Source organism: Aulonocara sp. 'chitande type north' Nkhata Bay, linkage group LG2 (genome assembly GCF_057382095.1).
Source record: "Aulonocara sp. 'chitande type north' Nkhata Bay isolate Kocher_YH1m ecotype deep benthic linkage group LG2, A_spYH_male_GT1.1, whole genome shotgun sequence".
NCBI lineage: Eukaryota > Metazoa > Chordata > Actinopteri > Cichliformes > Cichlidae > Aulonocara > Aulonocara sp. 'chitande type north' Nkhata Bay.
This window is the reverse complement of record NC_141345.1, coordinates 13831346-13850673: the sequence shown is the minus strand read 5'-3', so window position 1 is coordinate 13850673 and position 19328 is coordinate 13831346. Positions and strand designations below refer to the sequence as shown.

Below are 19328 nucleotides of genomic sequence, written 5' to 3'. Positions count from 1 at the left end.
CTGTCTGCGAACAGCCTCAGGCTGACTGCAGTCATTCTCACAGACTGCTTTTCTACTTCAGAAATGCAGACAGATGAAAACACGTGGTCCTCAGTGTGACTGAGTGGGCTCAGCTGCCTACAGAACTGGGTGCACGTGTAACAGTTAAAAATGAACTTCTGTCCATGTCAATAAATGTGATTTTTAACACGTTATCACAGAAACTGACAACCAATCAAAGGGCAGCTCCCATCTAGCCAATCAGAATTACTTTAGGCCTCTGTCTTCCTGCAGGTACCTGGACACCTTCCATCGAGCCGGTCTCCTATTGGCTAGAGACTTCACACACCTCGACAGCGATGCATTGGTCAGTCTGGGCATAACTGCCACAGGACACAGGAAGAGAATCCTACGATTGGTCGGTTACATCGAGAGGACAGAAGGCCAAAGAGCCAATCGGAACGCAGATCTCCCTCGTGACCGCTGTCAGTCAGTTTGTTCTTCGAAGCGCGGTCGCACCGAGTCGCCCCGTCAGGAGGTGATCAGGAACAGCTCTGCTCCCGATCTCGCCGCCATGCTGGCAAACTCCGATGGCGGCAGGCCAACAGTGAAGCCGGTCCCCAAACCGAGAACTGTCTTCAATCGCCGCAGGACCGCGCCCATCCAGTTCACCCCAACACCCGACCCTGCTCCACCCCTACCCAGGAGGCTTTCCCAGGAGTCCATCTGCCTCACTGTGCTGGAAAGTCTGAGCTCAGCAGACATGCCCACAGCAGACAGTGCTTTGACCTCTGACCTCAGTGACAAGGCGCCGTCACCAAGCCGAAGGTCGAGCCATGGGGAGAGAACTGGGAATGGCCGCTGCAGGTCTCTGTCAGACACTGGAGGGTTACCGCCGGTTCCCCCGAGGCTGAACCGCATCGTCCCCCCCGCCTCGATGCAGGGGAATCCTCGCGCTTCTTCTTCTTCCCCTGTTCCCACAGAGCATTTGCAGGCGCCGTCCTTCATTTCCTGCACGGGTAGTCATGACAACAGCAGGCTCTCTGGATCCTCCCCCTCCGCTTCTCCCCGAGGAGGAGGCCTAGAGATGGTCTCCAATGAGATATATTGGGGCACGTTACACAGCTCTGCTGCCCCCGGTGGGAAGAGGAATTATTGCAGCCAGCAGTCGGCTCCTCCCACTCCACCCAGACAGACACCTGAGAGGAACTGCGAGAGGAACAGGTTAGTCACCGTGATGCACCAGTATTTGGACCGGGGTACGTTCCAATACTCAGTTTCATTTAGCAAGGTTTGCGACTCGGTCCGAGCGGTCTGAAGTCCGCACCTCCTTTAGCGGAGGAGACACGTTCTTCATGAAAGCATCCCACAATTCATAGCTACAGACCATCTGATCATTCCTAAAAGCGATCATCTGGATGTTTTTGCATTAAAGCATCTTTCCTTCACCTGTATCGAGGTCAAGGAGGATGGGTTAGGAAAAGGAGTTTTTGCGTGTTCGAGCGTACCCCAGGATCCATGATATGTTTGTTAAAAATCAGTTTTTATGTGAAGGCCCAGGCCTGACATGATTCATCATTTTCACTGTGTTTGTTTCAGTGGCAGCACTTTAAGTAACAACTCTTCAGGATCAGCCAGAGGTGAGTTCAGAGCTCTGAGTCGCACAGAACAGCCTAAAACCCAGGCAGGTCGAGCCTTGTCTGTAAGCTCTGCCTACAGGAAGACGTCATTACTCGTTTCCTGTCAGCCTGATCGAAACATAAAACTATTTAGTGACTGGTGTGTGAGACTCCTAGTTCCCAGACAGTGCACGCACACTTGAGAACAATGTTCCCTCTAAGCTGCACGCGCGCGCAATTGCGCACTGCTGTCACGGTGTCCGCACACAGGAAATCTGCATTGCACACAAAAAAAAAAATCTAACCTGAATTGCAATGAAAATAAATACGTTAACAATTGATTCTGTTTTACAGTGTGAGTTTGTAAGTGACCGGCAACTGGCCGCTCCAGCCAATAATGCGATTCACATTCGTATATACGCAGCTAATCAACGTTGACAGGCTCTGACAGCGTCCTTATGTGCCGACACCGGTGTTTTAGCGAGCAAAGCGGCTGATGTGGAGTGAAGCCACGTTAATGACAACGTGTACAACCATTGGAGATGTGAGCAGGACAGAAGGAACAACTGACGGAAAAAGTGTGGACTTTATGCCAGTTTTTAAATTGTGTTGATCGGCCACGTAAAACCAGAGTCATGATAAAAATATCTGCAATGTTTGGTTTTCTTCCTGAATACTGTCGTTGTTTATATTTTATATAAAAACTGCGTTTTATAAGGAAAACGCTCGAAAGCGCTCTCTGCCTGTGAGCAAAAACAACACCAAAAAAACCCCCCACCCTTTCCTATTGGTGGAAAAATGCACCATGTTGACCAATCAAAAAATGATATGGCAACATGGCATTTAGTTGTTTAGGAAGGGGGAAGTTTTAGGAGTGACGGCGGTGTTTGAGATGTGAGAGATTTGCGTTTAGCACAAATCTTGTGTAGTTAGCGTGTAGTGTAGTCAATAGTTTTGTTGTGTGTGTCAGAACAAAGAGGCGACTGCTGAATGTTACAGGTGTTACAGCAGTGATACATCTGCTGCTGTCAGGCCTGCAGGTATCAGGCTGTTGTTCTCCTTTATCTTATAGTGGACAGAAATTATTTTTTGGAGCGGCACAAATAATTTGTGTGGCATTAGATTTGATGCAGAACAGCTGATTGTTCTGTAAATAGTTTGAAATGTTTATTTAAAAAACGCCTTGGCTGCATTTTTAGGTAAACAGCTGCAAAAAACTTTGTTGTTTGCAAAACTCAGTTACTTTTTTGAAGAAGTAACTATATAATTAATTGCCCAGCATTGGTCATTATTTACTGTATTCAGACAGAGTTACAGACTCTCTCCCAGACCACAGACTCATAATACAAGTCAGAGCTTTATTTAAAAAAAGAAAGAAAAAAAGAAAGTTGTGTTTTCAAAATTGGAGTTCAAGTTATTTTTACTTCCAATAGTGTTAACATGCTACACAGATCGGCTTTGTCATACTGGTCACAGTTTATTTTAACTTTGATGTTATCAAATCAGAACGGACAGGGACGGGGCGCAGGTGAATCCTAACTCCGGTCATTTCTGTTTGGCAGCCTCCACGGACGACCCCGAGGACGAGATCAGCCCGTACTGTGAGACTGTTTTCCAGACCCGGAGACATCCTCCTGCCGCTGAGGTCAGACCGCCACCGCTTCTCCCCCTCACTGACAGAGACGCTCTTCTGACTTTCACAGGTCTGATAAAATGTGCTGCTTTGATCATTTATGTGCAGAGCGAGAGAAGCAGACATGAAGGAAGGGAGGCGAGGAAAGAGGAGAAGCACGCAGAGGATCATGGGTAAGGCGGCTACTCATCCTCATGAAACGAGACGTAAACGTGGCCTTGGAACCGATTCAAAATGCAGAAACATTTGCACGAATTACTTTAATGGACGTGATGATGTCATGCCCACGCTGTCTGCTTCACGTGCGTTGATAAAGTTTTTTGTGTTTTCAGGGGTCACAGGTTCTCGTGGACGAAGCGTTTTTCGCAGCCGTTTCACCCCGGGGACTCGCCAGGTTACAGCACTGTGGGAGAAGCTCCACCCTCCCTCCGCTGCCTCTCGCTGCCCCACCACGCCCTCCCCTGCGAGGCCGACGAGGACCTTACCATCTCCCCCTACGCCAGTTACACCTCCCTGACCGAGAGAGCCCCGCCCATCATTAGCGGCTGGCTGGACAAGCTGTCTCCGCAGGGGTGCGTTTGTTTCACACAGCTGATGGGGCCTGGATGTGGGAGGAGACTCTAAGTCTGACCCTGTTCTCTCTGTCTTTGTGGTTGGCAGGGGTCAGAGGTCATCTCTGCCCGTTCTGCTGTGTGTCCTTCTGTCTGCTCCTCCCTGTGTCTCCTTCCTCCTGAGGACATGCCTCTGCCTCGTCACTGTCCTTTCCTCCTCTTCCTACACTCGGTGTGTTTCCTTCCTTTCTCCTCTGCTTCCTTCCTTCCTTCCCTTACTGAAAGTCACTCAGTGTGGTGGAATTGGATGAAACCTAAATGTGTCTCCTCTCTTGTGTAAGTGGTAATGTGACCCTGGTGTGTGTTTGTGTTTTTCAGGAACTATGTTTTCCAGAAACGCTTCGTGAAGTTTGACGGCAAAAACTTGATGTACTTTGGCAGTGAGAAGGTACTCAGATCTTTATGATGTTGCCGCCGTCCTCGTGGGACGAGCTTAGAATTTGTCATCCTGCAGGTCAGAGGCGTGGGTCACTCTGCGCCCTGCGTTCAGCCTGTCAGGCTTCGTGTTCCTAACGTAACAGTCACCCCGACAGGTTCAGGAGGGTGGGCCCTTGTTAGCACCCTCTCATTAAGCTCCTGAACATTTCAGAGCTTTATTGATCCCAGCAGCGGAAAGACAAAAAAAAGGAAACACTGCTATCACCAGAGCTTGTCGCCCTGCTGACCGCACAGTTTGGACTCATCTCCTCTGACCTGTTCTCTGTTTCAGGACGCCTACCCAAAAGGAGTCATCCCATTGGCTGCCATCCAGATGGCCCGTCCAGCCAAAGACAATAAATTTGAAATTGTGACGAGTCACCGGATCTTTGTGTTCAGGACGGATAACGAAGGTAAACACACGACGTCAGATTCTCTGATTTTTCTCTTCTTGTTGTAAACGTTTTCCCAATAAAAACACAAAATGCAACAAAATTCAAGGTTGATGATAATGATGGTGTTGATGATGATGGTGGGGGTGATGATGATGGGGGTGATGATGGTGGGGGTGATGATGATGGGGGGATGATGCTGATGGTGGTGGCGATGACGATGATGCTGGTGATGATGATCGTAATGGTGTAGATGATGGGGGTGATGGTGATGATGGCAATGACGATGATGGTGGTATGATATGTGATGACATGGTTGTGATGTGAAGATGATGATGATTAAAGCGCCTTAAGGCGACTGTTTTGATCTCATGCTGTATGATAGTGATGATGATGATGATAAAGATGATGATGATCATCATCGTCATCACGACCATGATAGTGATGATGATGATGGTCGTGCTGATGGTCGTGATGACGATGATGATGATGGTCGTGATGATGATGATGATAGTGATGATGATGATGATGTTGGTCGTGATGATGATGTTGGTCGTGATGATGATGATGGTCGTGAAGATGATGATGGTTATGATGATGAGGCTGATGATGGCTGTGATGATGATGATGATGATGATGATGGTCGTGACGATGATGATGATGATGGTCGTGATGATGATGTTGGTCGTGATGATGATGATGATGATGATGATGATGATGATGGTCGTGATGATGATGATGGTCGTGAAGATGATGATGGTTATGATGATGAGGATGATGATGATTGTGGTGATGATGATGATGATGATGATGGTCATGACGATGATGATGGTGGTATTGACCATAATGATGATGATGATGCTGTTGATGATGGCAAAGCAGTTGATGTGTTTCCTCTGCGTCAGTGCTGCGGCGGCGCTGGGTGTCCACGCTGCAGGAACACGTCAGAGATCAGCTGGTGTTTGGACGGCGGCGTTTTGGTCCTGGAGCTCACTGCCAGAAACATGGGGGCCTGGAACTCAAAGGAACAAAATCCAAAGTGTACGCTGCCATCAACACGGACCAGATCTGGCTCTACAAGAGCGAGCAGGTGAGGGCGCCACCAGTTGACTTCCTGTGACTTTCTCAGGGTCCTGTGACTATTTCACTTCCCATGTTTCTCCAGTGTTTCCGTAACGGCATCGGCATCACGGTGATCGAAGCTCGCGGAGCAACGATCCGAGATGGAAAACACAAGAGCTTCGACCTCATCACGCCGTATAAAACTTTCAGGTGGGTGAGTTGAAACTCAGCTCAGCTGCTGCTTGATTTTGTCAGTACTGTCTGCAGTTACCAGCCTCGCTGACGCTGCATCAATCAAACTCTTGAGAAAGACTCAGGTTTGAGTCTCTGGGCTTTCCTGCTCTGCAAATCAAACTGAGTCCTGCCCTCAGCATGAGAAAAATCTCTTATTGTCCCACACAGTTGGAGTTCTGAGTAATTCTGTTTTAATGAGAACGCTGAGACAAACAATGTAGATGTCGTTAAATGACCTTTGCTGCGCCTCCTCAGCTTCACCGCAGACTCAGACCGGGACAAACGGGACTGGATGGAGGCACTGCAGGAGGCGATCGCAGAAACTCTGTCAGATTACGAGGTGGCCGAGAAAATCTGGTCCAACCGCTCCAACAGGATGTGCGCGGACTGCAAGGCCCTGAACCCCGACTGGGCCTCCATCAACCTGTGTGTGGTCATCTGCAAGAACTGCGCAGGTACGACCTGCTCTCGAGGCTCGACATCTTCACTGATACCAGAATCAGAGTCCTCTTTCTCTGCTGTCAGTTTAGCTCTGATCTAATGACGGCGGCGGTCAGCTGTCAGCTAACATGAGCTAGCGTGACAGAAACACATTTACAACCTGCAGCAAAAGCCTACATTTCATCTCATCCGCCCATCGATCTCTTATTTACAGTCTGTGTCATCACAGAGAGAGAAGCACACTGACTCACGTTATCTGGGACATCTGGTTAGGCAGGCCAGATGTTATCTCTTACCTGTCACAACAGGTAACAGTGGCCCAGTAACATTCCCAACAAGCAGCAACTAACAAAGCAGAAATGTAACCAACAACAACTGTAAGAACCTAACAACATGCACACACGCACGCACACACAGGTTCCCCACAGATCACCAGGGAAGCTGCTCTGAAGTCAGGAGGTCAGCATGGAGACCTGCAGCAGAAAGAAAAACACCACATGTTGAAGGTGAGGTTGTTTCTGTGGCTCACTGAAAATATCAGGCCAATAAACACACCTGCACAGGTAAACAGGAGCCTGTTTACCTGTGCAGACACGAATCACTGCAGGTGAAACTGCCACTTAGGAGACAAGTCTGTTAAGACTGCAAGATCGTCACCAGGTGATACATTGGTATTGTGCTAGTGTTTGGAGAAGTCAGTGATGAAACACACCAGTGTGTGTCACAGCTGTGTTTCCCACTGTGTGTGTGTGTGTGTGTGTGTGTGTGTGTGTGTGTGTGTAGGCCAGCACAGAGGGCTGGGCACGATGGTCTCCAAGGTTCAGAGTCTGAAACTGGACACGAGCGTGTGGAGCAACGAGATCGTTCAGGTGAGAGCGGCTTCAGGTGGCCTCTCGATCTGAGGTTGGTGTCAGTGCGGCTCTCTGCTGTTATAGGCTTTCAGCTGTAGGGGGGGTTAGTGGCAGGTGTAGTCTAACATCCACCTGTTTTTATGAAGTATTCACCTGTAAAGGTGGAAAAGCTTATTAAAGGACACTGAAGCTACTGAGAATGTGACAGAGAAGCTCTAAAGTACCAGCTCGGAGCAGCCGGTTCAGAACCAGCATTCACAGACGCCTGAAAGCAGAGCCGTGCTGTTGTGTTTGTTTGTTTGCTTATACTGTGTGTATGTTTGTGGGCCAGCTCTTCATCATGCTGGGGAACGACCGGGCCAACGACTTCTGGGCGGCCCGTCTGTCCGTCTCTGAGGAGTTGGACTGCGATGCGTCGGCTGAGCAGAGGAGAGAGTTCATCGCCCAGAAGTATCGCGAGGGTCGATACCGCCTTGCCCACCCGGCGTTCAGCAGCCAGGAGGAGCTGCTCAAGGTTTGCCCGACTGCTTTCATGAAATAAATACACTTAATGTTGGCATGCTGGGGTGAGAAGGGCCACAACAAGACGGGTCATAAAGGTTCATGCGTGAAATAGCTTCATGCAGCTTTAACTACAGCTGCATGCAGCTGCAACTGTGAACATAACTGAAGCTAGTTAGGACGCTGTAATGCACACATGTGGTGTGTGCGGTGTGGTGCTGGGAGAGCGCGTCAGCCTCATAGATCGTAATGTTGTAGATGAGGTCAGACTCAGACCGCAGCAAATCATAAGCAGCTGCTCTTTGTGTGGGGGGAGCCTTTTTCCAGAGTGCACAGGGGCTCAGTGACCAAATGTTTAAAGCATCAGAGACGAAGATAAAAGCAGCTGGTAGATAAAAACAGGAGGCTTCGACTCACTCACACCTTTCGTCTAAGAAACTTCTGCATCAAAAGGTCAAAGGTTACCCTGATCAGCTGACATGCTGATCCAAACATTTAAAGCCTTAATAAACAATCGTGAAACAGAATCACAGCAGCACAGCCATGAGTCTGTCTCAGACACGCACACACTGAGTTACTGTCAGTCTATAGTACATCTGTGACATCATCAGAAGATGGCTCCTGCGTTTGTGTGTCCGGGTTCGCAGGGCCTGAGGTTTCCATGGCAGCAAACAGCAATAACAACGATGATGATGTGATAGTGTGCAGAGATGGTTCTGGTGTTGACGATGATACTTCGTGTCTCCAACAGGTTCTGTGTTCAGCCGTCTCTGAGCAGACTCTCCTGAAAACGGTGACTCAGATTTTCTCAGAGGCGGAGTCAGCTCACCTCGCCAACGACTCCAACGGCCGCCACCCCCACCTAGCGGATCACTGCAGCACATCAGGTTGGACTCTACTGTGCTCTGCTGTACTCTAATGCACTCTGCAGTGTTGAGCTGCGAGGAAGCAGGGCGTTGTATTTGATCCGATTAAATTCAACGTGTGAAGTCGGTGACTGAGCTCGGTGCGGAGCAGCGTTGGCGCTGAAGGTCAGCCGCTCCGTTATCAGTGCTGTCCTGCAGGGAGGCTTTCTCACTGTCACGCTCGGCTTCACTGAGCAGTTTTCCGAGTGTTGGCTCAGCAGAAGAACACCTGCGTCAGTGTCAGTTTGCTCCAGACGCAGCTGTGCAATATTTCTCTTTCGTTGATGTGATTGGCTGACGGTGTTTATCTGATAATGTTGTGCTTTTATCGGTCAGATCCCAGCGTCTACGATGAAATCATGCAGCCGATTCTTCACTCTGGGTACCTCTACAAGTCGAGCTCTGCCAACAGAGGAACAATGTCCAGAAAAAACAGAGAAGGTAGGAAGAGGCGGGGTCAGAGGGTTTAAGGTTTAAACAGTCCTCAGATCAGAACAAAGAGGCGGTAAACGCCTCCAACACCTGCCAAAATTCACCTAAACCAAAAACTGTCAGAGACGTTTTCAGGTCTTCAGCAGGTTTCTGCTTCAGTGTTCAGGCTCAGAGCACAGGGCGGGATGTTAGCTGTGTTAGCTCACAAAGGCTGCTGGCTTGGTACCACAGACCAGGACGTTGTAGCACGAGCTTGAAATGTGGTGTTTTTTAACGTCATCTCTTTTCAAACATCTCTTTTCCCTCAACATAAGGATTATCTGATTTCTGAGCAGTGCTGACAAAGTAAAAGTTGCTCCTTAGACGTTTATTCAGATTGTGGTTTTGTTTCGTCCCGACGGCTGAAGCGCAGCTTCCAAACTCCATCAGATTCTCTGAGCCGTGTGCGCACTGGCAGCAAACACAAAGGAATTCTGGGAATTCTTGTGGAATTTGAGGCTACGCTGATACGATAACAATCAGAGCAGACTACAGCCACTCTGTAGCATCGTGACGTAGCTGTCGACGTATGCAGAATCATTTATGGCACTGACAGTTTGCTTCACCGCCCGCCTGTGAGCAGCACTAATGTTGCAGATGAAGAGGAGGGGAACGAACATTCATAGCTGAGTCTCGTGTAAAATTCTCTGTTCTCATCATCAGACTTCCAGAAGTTCTGGTGCTCGGTGGATCAGTCTCTGGTCTTCTACGAGTCGGATCGATCAGCTGATCCCAGCCTGCAGATCAGCGCTAAAGACATCGTGTGTTTGGGCGTCAGTCGACCCGACTCCTCCAACAACAACGGATTCATTGACAGGTTTTTATTCGCCAAGCTCCACGGTTAAACAGAAAGCTCAGATGGTCAGCCTGGTCAAACTCAAACTTTTCTCCCTCAGGTTTCGTTACACCTTCGAGTTGTATCTGACGTCGGAGAAACTCTTTCAGTTTGGCTTGGAAGCGTCCGACGAGCTGCACAGCTGGACCAAAGCCATCGGAAAGGTCTGCGCCGCATTTCGTCTGCATCCTCCTCACAGAGCAGCTGAACACGTTTGTTCTGCTGTTCATGTTACAAACAATCAAATAAATAATGTTACAAAATTGTTCTAACACAAAATATTTTCCCTAAAAACTTCCTTGAATAAAAAACTGATCCATGTTTGTGCTGCGACCGTCACCAGGCTGCCACGCCGCTCAGCTGTCACTGCCTGCTGACCCGAGAGTTTGAACGGGTCGGGCTTCTACGGTACCGGGCGATGCTGGACCCTCAGCAGTGGAAGGAAGCTTACTTTGTCCTGCAGAAGTCCAACCTGTTCATCTGTCCCCGCAACGACGGCGCCGCCGAGGACATCATCAACCTCAACCGCCTGCAGGAGCTGAGTATGTGTGCTGGTCCCGGTCCGGGTCCTGGTGAATAGTTCTGATGGAGTCTGATTGTTATTGACGGAGCGCTCTGTGTTCAGGTATCACCTCCGAGATGGAGAACCAGGAGAAGAAAGACATCCTGGTCCTGGTGGAAAAAGGAAGGTGAGTGTTTGTCTGGTCTAGGCTTCAGTTTGTTGTCTGCTTCACATTTTGACGCACATGCGTTCGGTGTTCCCGTCAGAACGCTCCACCTGCAGGGCGTCGGTCGCGCAGACTTCTCTCTGTGGTACTCCGACATTCAGCGAGCAGCCGGCGGTAAAGGAAATGCTCTGAGAGACCAGCAGATGAGCAGGAACGACATCCCCATCATCGTGGACAGCTGCATCGCCTTCATCACACAGTACGGTGAGGAAGACTGACAGACTTTCCTTGTTGGTAAGGGTTGGGGTTAGGAGACTGTAGCTACGCCACTGTGGGCTCTGCTGCTGATGGAGGATCGTCTGATTAAACTGAACTGAAGAGGTGGAGGAAGCTTCAGGTCTCAATGGTGACAGGACAGTGAGATGAACAGAGCCTCTAACCCTCCTCAGGTCATTTTAAATAAATGAAAATATTTGGAAAAATGCACTTCTGAAGTACTTTTATGGCACCGTGCTCACTCACTCGTGAGCTGCTGCAACATGAATCAAATGGCTGAATTGCCACCTCAGCATGCAGGCAGCTTCTATAGAGTCTTGCTAATGACCTGCTAGTTGTATTCAGGTGTGTTGCAGCAGGGACACATGGAAAAGTTTCAGGACAGCGGCCCTCGAGGACTGGAGTTTGAGTTAGACGATACAGTTCACGTACTTCCTTTTGACCCTGGGGCCTAACCATGTAAACACTGGATTTCAAAGGATGTGAAGACCTTTTATTCGCTCACACATGAGAAAACGATCATTTAAAGACTGATTATCATCTTAATAATTCAGACTATTTTAGATATCTCCAATTGAGGACCTACTTCCAGCAGAACATTGTCACCAGAATTGATCTATATGATCCAATACTGATCCTTCTTCGTGGAAACAGGTAAGGCTGCGAGGGTTTTGACAAAGAAGCCTCACTCTACGGGCTGTGATAAAGAAAATGAAGGAAACATTTCAATATTAAATGAAGAATTGTTGGACGAATGTTCCTCCTTGTGGAAATGTACAAATTCCAGTATATGTCCAGCTGGAAATGTCTGATGTGTTTTTTCATCTGGACACAGGTACACTGTTGGAGGTTAGGTGGGCCGTTGGCACATGTTTTGGGGCTTCCCTATTATTAAACCCGTAAAACTTTAGTCAGTATATTTAAGGTAAATAACATACCTTTATAATTTTCTACCATACTCGTCTGCTGGGTAGAAAAGGTGCTTCTAGCAGGTGATTAACCCAAGCAAACCTGCGCTCCTCCCCGATGAGCTGCTTGAGTTTAGGAGGAGGAGGAGCAGTGTGTTAGATGCATTGTGAAGACTGAACCTCACTGCATGGTTCTTCTGCCGTTGTCATCAGGACGACTTGCTGCCGGGTTGAACTTGGCGTGTTTTTCCCTGCAGGATGTTTTAGAGCCAGAAGAAAAACCCTGCAGACCAGCTTATGTGTGATTTTACTGTTTCTGCTGATAAATGATGTGCTCAGATGTGATGAAAGAGGCACGCAGCTCTGTTCCCCTGGTTTCTCATGTCAGGATAACAGAGCCGTGTGACCGAAGCCGCTCTGGGTCTGTGCAGGTCTGGGTCACGAAGGCATCTACAGGAAGAACGGAGCCAAATCCAGGATCAAGCTGCTGATGGAGGAGTTCCGCAGAGACGCTCGAAACGTCAAGCTGCGGATCGGGGACCACTTCATCGAGGACGTGACCGACGTACTGAAGAGGTTCTTCAGAGAGATCGATGACCCAATCTTCATGGTCGACCTCCACCCACTGTGGCAGGAAGCTGCCAGTGAGTCCACCTTTCTTCTGAGCGGTGCTTCTGCTGTCAGGGTTCAGGTCCAGACCACAACCCGAACATCACCTGATTTTACTTATATTTCAGGGACGGTCGGCGGTACACCTTCAGCTGATTGTAATTTGTCTAAATGAGTGATTGGTGTCTGTAACGAGTTTGTTCTTCATGGTCAGAAATCCCTCAGAGGCGTGCGAGGCTGGACCGTTACAAAGACATCATCCGCACTCTACCCCGAGTCAACCGGACCACCCTGGCTGCTCTCATCAGTCACCTGTACAGGTGAGCTCCCTAAGAAGCTGCACTGGTTACACCTGGTGGGGGTGGGACTTAGGAACTTGCCTTTTTGTAGAAAACAGCAGGTGAGTGTAGGACACTGAGCCAAACGATGAGTCTAAAGAGGTTACCTGCGGTTCTTCAGGGTCCAGAAGTGCGCAGATCTGAACCAGATGTGCACCAAGAACCTATCGCTGCTCTTCGCTCCAAGTCTGTTCCAGACGGATGGGAAAGGTGAGCATGAGGTGAAGATCGTGGAGGACCTGATAGACAACTACCTGTACGTCTTTGAAGTGAGTAAGCCGTAGGGGCACACCAACACGTTCCCCCGTGTGTGACGTTGTCCTGTGTGTGACGTTCTCCTGTGTGTGACGTTCTCCTGAGTGTGAGGTTCTCCTGTGTGACGTTCTCCCGTGTGTGACATTCTCCTCTCTGTGTCATGTTCCCCCGTGTGTGACGTTGTCCTGGGTGTGACGTTCTCCTGAGTGACGTTCTCCTGTGTGTGTCGTTCTCCTGTGTGTGACGTTCTCCTCTCTTTGTCATGTTCCCCCGTGTGTGACGTTGTCCCGTGTGTGACGTTGTCCTGTGTGACGTTCTCCTGTGTGTGAGGTTCTCCTGAGTGTGAGGTTCTCCTGTGTGTGAGGTTCTCCTGAGTGTGACGTTCTCCTGTGTGTGACGTTCTCCTGTGTGTGAGGTTCTCCTGAGTGTGAGGTTCTCCTGAGTGTGAGGTTCTCCTGTGTGTGACGTTCTCCTGTGTGTGAGGTTCTCCTGTGTGTGACGTTCTCCTGTGTGTGAGGTTCTCCTGAGTGTGACGTTTTCCTGTGTGTGACGTTTTCCTGTGTGTGACGTTGTCCTCTGTGTCATGTTCCCTCGTGTGTGACGTTTTCCTGTGTGCGACGTTCTCCTGAGTGTGACGTTCTCCTGTGTGTGACGTTCTCCTGAGTGTGACGTTTTCCTGAGTGTGACGTTTTCCTGTGTGTGACGTTGTCCTCTGTGTCATGTTCCCTCGTGTGTGACGTTGTCCTCCCTGTCTCATGTTCCCTCGTGTGCGACGTTCTCCTGTGTGTGACGTTGTCCTGTGTGTGACGTTCTCCTGAGTGTCGTTCTCCTGTGTTTGACGTTCTCCTCTCTGTGTCATGTACCCCCGTGTGTGACGTTCTCCTGTGTGTGACGTTCTCCTGAGTGTCGTTCTCCTGTGTGTGTCGTTCTCCTGTGTGTGACGTTCTCCTGTGTGTGTCGTTCTCCTGAGTGAAGTTCTCCTGAGTGTGACGTTCTCCTGTGTGTGTCGTTCTCCTGAGTGAAGTTCTCCTGAGTGTGAGGTTCTCCTGTGTGTGAGGTTCTCCTGAGTGTGACGTTTTCCTGTGTGCGACGTTCTCCTGTGTGTGAGGTTCTCCTGTGTGTGAGGTTCTCCTGTGTGTGAGGTTCTCCTGAGTGTGACGTTCTCCTGAGTGTGACGTTCTCCTGTGTGTGACGTTGTCCTCTGTGTCATGTTCCCTCGTGTGTGACGTTGTCCTCCCTGTCTCATGTTCCCTCGTGTGTGACGTTTTCCTGTGTGCGACGTTCTCCTGTGTGTGACGTTGTCCTGTGTGTGACGTTCTCCTGAGTGTCGTTCTCCTGTGTTTGACGTTCTCCTCTCTGTGTCATGTACCCCCGTGTGTGACGTTCTCCTGTGTGTGACGTTCTCCTGTGTGTGACGTTCTCCTGAGTGTCGTTCTCCTGTGTGTGACGTTCTCCTGTGTGTGACGTTCTCCTGAGTGTCATTCTCCTGTGTGTGACGTTCTCCTGTGTGTGTCGTTCTCCTGAGTGAAGTTCTCCTGAGTGTCGTTCTCCTGTGTGTGACGTTCTCCTCTCTTTGTCATTTTCTCCTGTGTGTGACGTTGTCCTGTGTGTGACGTTCTCCTGAGTGTCGTTCTCCTGTGTGTGACGTTCTCCTCTCTTTGTCATGTTCCCCTGTGTGTGACGTTGTCCCGTGTGTGACGTTCTGTTTTGTGTTTCAGATCGATGAGGAGCATCAGACCCAGATTGAGCTGGAAATCAGCCTCATCACCACCTGGAAGGACACTCAGGTACACAAACTCACTCTTGCACAGACACACAGGTGAACCATAGAACGTAGAACATGTGTTAAGTGTTTCATTCAGCGTCCTGGTCTCTGGGACCAACGTGATCATCCGTCTCTATCCCAGCATCCTGTTGCCCCACCCTCTGCATGTCCTCCTTCACTACACCCATGAACCTCCTCTGAGGCCTTCCTCCTCTCCTCCTGCCTGGCAGCTCCATCTTCATCATCCTTTGTGCGATGCGTTCCCTCAGCCGGTCCTCGGCGGTTCCTTTTAAAGTTTAGCTGATTTTGCCTCTGTGTCTGAAACCGCCGCCTGATTGGTTGATTCTGTACAGCTCTCTCAGGCCGGTGATCTGATCATTGAAATCTATCTGGAGATGAAGATACCCGACTGCTGCATAACTCTCAAAGTAAGGCTGGGCATCGTTAATCAGAACTTTTATTGATAGCAATAATGACAATTACTAAAGCTGTGTGACCTCTGACCCGTGCAGGTGTCTCCCACCATGTGTGCTGAGGAGCTGACCAATCAGGTTCTGTACATGAGGAACGTCCCAGCTGGGGACAAAGACGTCTGGATGACGTTCGAGGCCATCGAGGACGGTCAGCTGGGTGAGCAAACACTCCTGTCTCTCTCAGGAGGTCAGACGTCACCTGTCTCACATGTTGGTTGTTGTCATGTTTCTAGAGCGTCCGTTACACCCCAAAGAGAAGGTCCTGGAGCAAGCTCTGCAGTGGTGTAAGATGGCCGACCCGAGCTCCGCCTACCTGGTGGTGAAGAGGGTCCCTAAAGGAGAAGGCATCACTCTCCTCACCTGTAGGTGGACACAGCTGTGCAATAATAAGCTTCTGATGTTGCATTAATGGCTAACGTGTCCACCTGTGTGTGCCTGTCAGCCTATAAGAGCGAGATCATGAAGGTGGGTCTGCTGAGGTGTCGCGAGGAGCCTCCGAAGCTCCTTCAGGGGACCAGGTTCCAGGAGAGAACGTTCCAGATTCGACACCACAAACTGCTGCTGCTCAAAGACAAGAAGGTAGTCGGGAACAGTAGACAGCAGTAAAACAAACAGTTAAAAAAGAATAGAATAGAATAGATATCATTGTACATGGACAACAAAACTGTAGGCGCTCCACACCAACTGTGGCTGAATACTTAACAAACAGGAGAAATGTGTACAAAATACTGGAGAACAAGAAGACGAGTAACACCTGGGAAAACATTAAAAACCAAAATAAGAACAGAAAACCAGCAAATCTCAGTAAGACAATAGTAAAAAACAAAAGTCTCAACATCTGTGTCTGCAGAGCATCAAACCTGAGAAGGAGTGGGCTCTGAAGTCCTTAAAGATCTACATCGGCATCCGCAAGAAGCTGAAGGCTCCAACCAGGTAACACACACAAGTCTGGTTTGCTATCCTCGTGGGGACCTCCCATTGACATAATGCTTTTCCTAGCTGCTTACCCTAACCATCAAAAATGAATGACTAACACTGACCCTACACCTAAACCGAACTCAAATGTAGCTTCACACATAAACCACATTTTGAGTGTGAAAAATGGCCTCAACCCTGGGCTGTTGGTCCCCACCAGTATAGTAAGAACCCGTACACACAAACACACACACACAAACACACACCCACACGCACATAGACACACACATACACACACTCATGCACACACATGCACACACACACTCCTGCAGTCTGAACTGAGCACTGAGCGTCAGAGGCTGATGGCTTGTGTGTTTCCTGTGCAGGTGGGGCTTCACAGTGATGTCAGACAAACACCAGCTGTAAGTATCAGGGCTCACCTGTCCTCCTCAGCGTCACACTCACCTGCAGCTGATGTTTGACTCAATCACACATGGACGTTGTGCATTAAAATAAAAGCTCTGAGGGTTTGAGTTTTGCATGAAGTCAAAAGTATCTGCCCCTCCCCTCCACCAGGTACCTGTGCTGCAGCAGTGAGGCCGAGCTGTGGGATTGGATCACGAGCCTTCTCAGAGCTCAGGTACGTTTACCTGCACACTGGTCTGGGATCAGCCGTCGCTCCTGTGCTGGCCATCATGGATGTGCTTCTGTTGCAGAATGATGACCCGGGTCCTCCAGTGCTGCGCCGCCACTCCTCCTCTGACATCTCCAAGCAGAAGTTCGGAACGATGCCGCTCGTCCCCATCAGAGGAGACGAGAGCAATAGCAGCATGCTGTCGGCCAATCAGACGCTGGTTAGGGTCCAAATCTCTGCTGTTTCTCAGACATGCTCAGTAAACTCTCACAGGTCAAATGCACAAACCCGTCATCTGTACTTTGTCTTCCCCCTGCAGAGGAAACTACACGACCGGAGAACTCTCTCCATGTACTTTGTAAGTACTCTGTACTTCCTCTCGTCTCACTCATGAGCCTGTAGTTTAACCTTGGGTCTCGTGTGTGTCTCCAGCCCATGAAGGTCCAGCAGGACTCGTTCGAGGAACGCTCGGAGTCTCCTGACCTGCCTGAGCCGCTCTATGAGGAGGTCGGCGACTTCGGCCTGCAGGTCCTGAAGTCTCTGGAGACCAGCTTCCTGTCCAGCAGCATCGCAGAGACCCAGGAAGTGCCAGACCACCCCCCACTCAGGTTGGTTCCCGTGGAGTCCAGAGATTTGGATCACATGATCATCCCGGAAGTAGTCCGGATGGCGAGAGGCTCCGTGGAGACTCTGGAGCAGAGCAGCAGCAGTAGCGGAGGAGCCGGCGGAGGCGATGGAGATGCAGGCTCTCCAGATTCAGATGCTGCCAGCCAGCCTGCAGTGAGAAGCAGGCAGACGCTGATGGGAGTCTGCACACCATCGCAGGAACTGCTCCTGCAAGAGCTGTCCTCCGCCTTCATCAAGAATACCACGGAGGAGGAGCGGGAGGAAGAGGAGAGGCCCTACGATGTCTGAGGACCGAACAGTGGAGTCACATGATCTCCCTCCATTCACAGCACGCCAGCAGTCGACTCAAGGTAGCCATTCAGGTTACAGAGACAACGATCACATGACCTCATACAGGACCCGTCAGGCAGACTTTACTGTAAAAGCTGCGGCTGAGGAGGGCCATGTGATTCGGCCGCCTGTAGGTGATTGGAGCTCAGTTCGGGGCTGTACTAACATCAGCGGCTCTCTGACTTTTTCAGCCTGTGTGTGTGCAGCGTCCTCTGCAGCCAGGAGAGGGCGCTGTATCAGTTTGTACTTAACAGACTGAGAGCTGAGTGTTCTCTTTATGTAACAGGAAGTTTGATCACACGTGTTTAATTGTGAATGACTCACAAACGGTGAAAAATGTTTTTATGATATTTTAATGTTTCCAACGAGTCTAATCTGATATCTCACATCAGTAACCTTCTCTAACCTGTCAGTTCAAATACTCGATGAAGCTCACACAGGTAAAGGAGGAAGGTGTCACAGGTAACCCACAGCGCTGTTCCTGCGGATGTGTTTAAATAAAGTTAGAAGAGACTAAGTGACAGAGAGCCGGCTTCAGTGACGACTCTGGGATTACACATCAGATTACACAAACGATGACATCATGGAAACGCGGAGCTGTGAAGATTAAATTGAAGTAAACGAGCTGCAACGTGTGGAACAAATCAAACTGTGAACACAGTTGGTCACATCTAAACGCAGGCGCCTCATTGGTCAGTTCTACACGTCTGTGTGTAAAGTGACCAATGAGGCGCCTGCCTCAGTCTTAAATTGGCTGTCTGGAAGTCATGCGTTGGTTTGGCGCCTCCTGCTGGGACAGTGTAACGTGTTCTTCCTGTCGCTCTGTCAGTGCTAATGCTGCATTTCCTGTGAGGATTTCATAATAAAAGTCATGTGATGATCCAGCTGGAGTTCATAGTACTGCAGTACTTCCATCAGTTATCACTTTGTATTAGTTTGGAAGCTGTATGAACATTTTTATAGACATGTTAATCATATAAAGACACTTGTAAACATATCTGCAGTAACACACACGTGTGTATTTATGGGAGTGTTTCCCAGTAGCCACAGTGTTCCAGTAAAGCTGCTGGTGAGGCCAGACTGGCCTCACTGGTTTGTGTTGCTGAAACCTCTGTGTGCTCATGTTCCTGTACAGATTTGGGATGTGTTATTAAAATGCTGGTTTGCTGCAAATTGATTGGTTCAGAGCTGTCATGCCTTATCCAATATTTCCTCTTATTCTGAAAAGCTTCCTCTTGATGGCTTGGCAGGATGTGATGCAGAGAGCGAGCAGCAGGTATTCAAACATTCTGCAGGGAAGTCTTCTTACAGAGAAACTGCTTCCTCCGAGGGAAGGGTCCTCGTGTCAGAGTGTGGACAGCCTCTCAAAGAAGCCGAATTAATCAGATCTGAGAGCAAACTCGAACACAAAGATCACATCCAACTTTATTTATTCAGACTTTCCTAACAAAGACACAAATTTCCCAAAGGAACGTCATAACTGCGATCCATCCAGAAGCTCGCAGAGAACCCATAGCATCGGTTTGTCAGCTAAAATACCAGCTGACTGATCACAGGGAGGGGTCAGTGATGGTCGGTT

General features: G+C 49.4%; 1 protein-coding gene across 2 annotated transcripts in view; it reads left to right on the top strand.

Annotated features, from left to right (window-relative positions):
* arap3 (ArfGAP with RhoGAP domain, ankyrin repeat and PH domain 3) overlaps window positions 1-18936 on the top strand; it is a 28131-nt gene extending 9195 nt beyond the window's left edge. Inside the window, exons 3-36 of one of the 2 annotated variants that reach the window (XM_086305288.1) lie at window positions 274-1203; window positions 1579-1619; window positions 3161-3243; window positions 3340-3404; window positions 3564-3803; window positions 3892-4014; window positions 4161-4230; window positions 4552-4672; window positions 5557-5741; window positions 5817-5923; window positions 6203-6402; window positions 7172-7257; window positions 7571-7753; window positions 8492-8627; window positions 8982-9086; window positions 9780-9933; window positions 10013-10115; window positions 10295-10493; window positions 10577-10640; window positions 10720-10883; window positions 12235-12447; window positions 12627-12732; window positions 12872-13019; window positions 14724-14792; window positions 15124-15198; window positions 15283-15400; window positions 15477-15605; window positions 15686-15822; window positions 16094-16176; window positions 16545-16580; window positions 16735-16798; window positions 16875-17012; window positions 17112-17150; window positions 17225-18936. In XM_086305288.1, the coding sequence (XP_086161414.1) occupies window positions 274-1203; window positions 1579-1619; window positions 3161-3243; window positions 3340-3404; window positions 3564-3803; window positions 3892-4014; window positions 4161-4230; window positions 4552-4672; window positions 5557-5741; window positions 5817-5923; window positions 6203-6402; window positions 7172-7257; window positions 7571-7753; window positions 8492-8627; window positions 8982-9086; window positions 9780-9933; window positions 10013-10115; window positions 10295-10493; window positions 10577-10640; window positions 10720-10883; window positions 12235-12447; window positions 12627-12732; window positions 12872-13019; window positions 14724-14792; window positions 15124-15198; window positions 15283-15400; window positions 15477-15605; window positions 15686-15822; window positions 16094-16176; window positions 16545-16580; window positions 16735-16798; window positions 16875-17012; window positions 17112-17150; window positions 17225-17707 (5197 nt within the window). In that variant the 3' untranslated portion in view covers window positions 17708-18936. The remainder of the gene's footprint in view (window positions 1-273; window positions 1204-1578; window positions 1620-3160; window positions 3244-3339; window positions 3405-3563; window positions 3804-3891; window positions 4015-4160; window positions 4231-4551; window positions 4673-5556; window positions 5742-5816; window positions 5924-6202; window positions 6403-7171; window positions 7258-7570; window positions 7754-8491; window positions 8628-8981; window positions 9087-9779; window positions 9934-10012; window positions 10116-10294; window positions 10494-10576; window positions 10641-10719; window positions 10884-12234; window positions 12448-12626; window positions 12733-12871; window positions 13020-14723; window positions 14793-15123; window positions 15199-15282; window positions 15401-15476; window positions 15606-15685; window positions 15823-16093; window positions 16177-16544; window positions 16581-16734; window positions 16799-16874; window positions 17013-17111; window positions 17151-17224) is intronic. The other variant, XM_086305293.1, reaches the window with a different exon arrangement.
* Window positions 18937-19328: the final 392 nt, after the last annotated feature.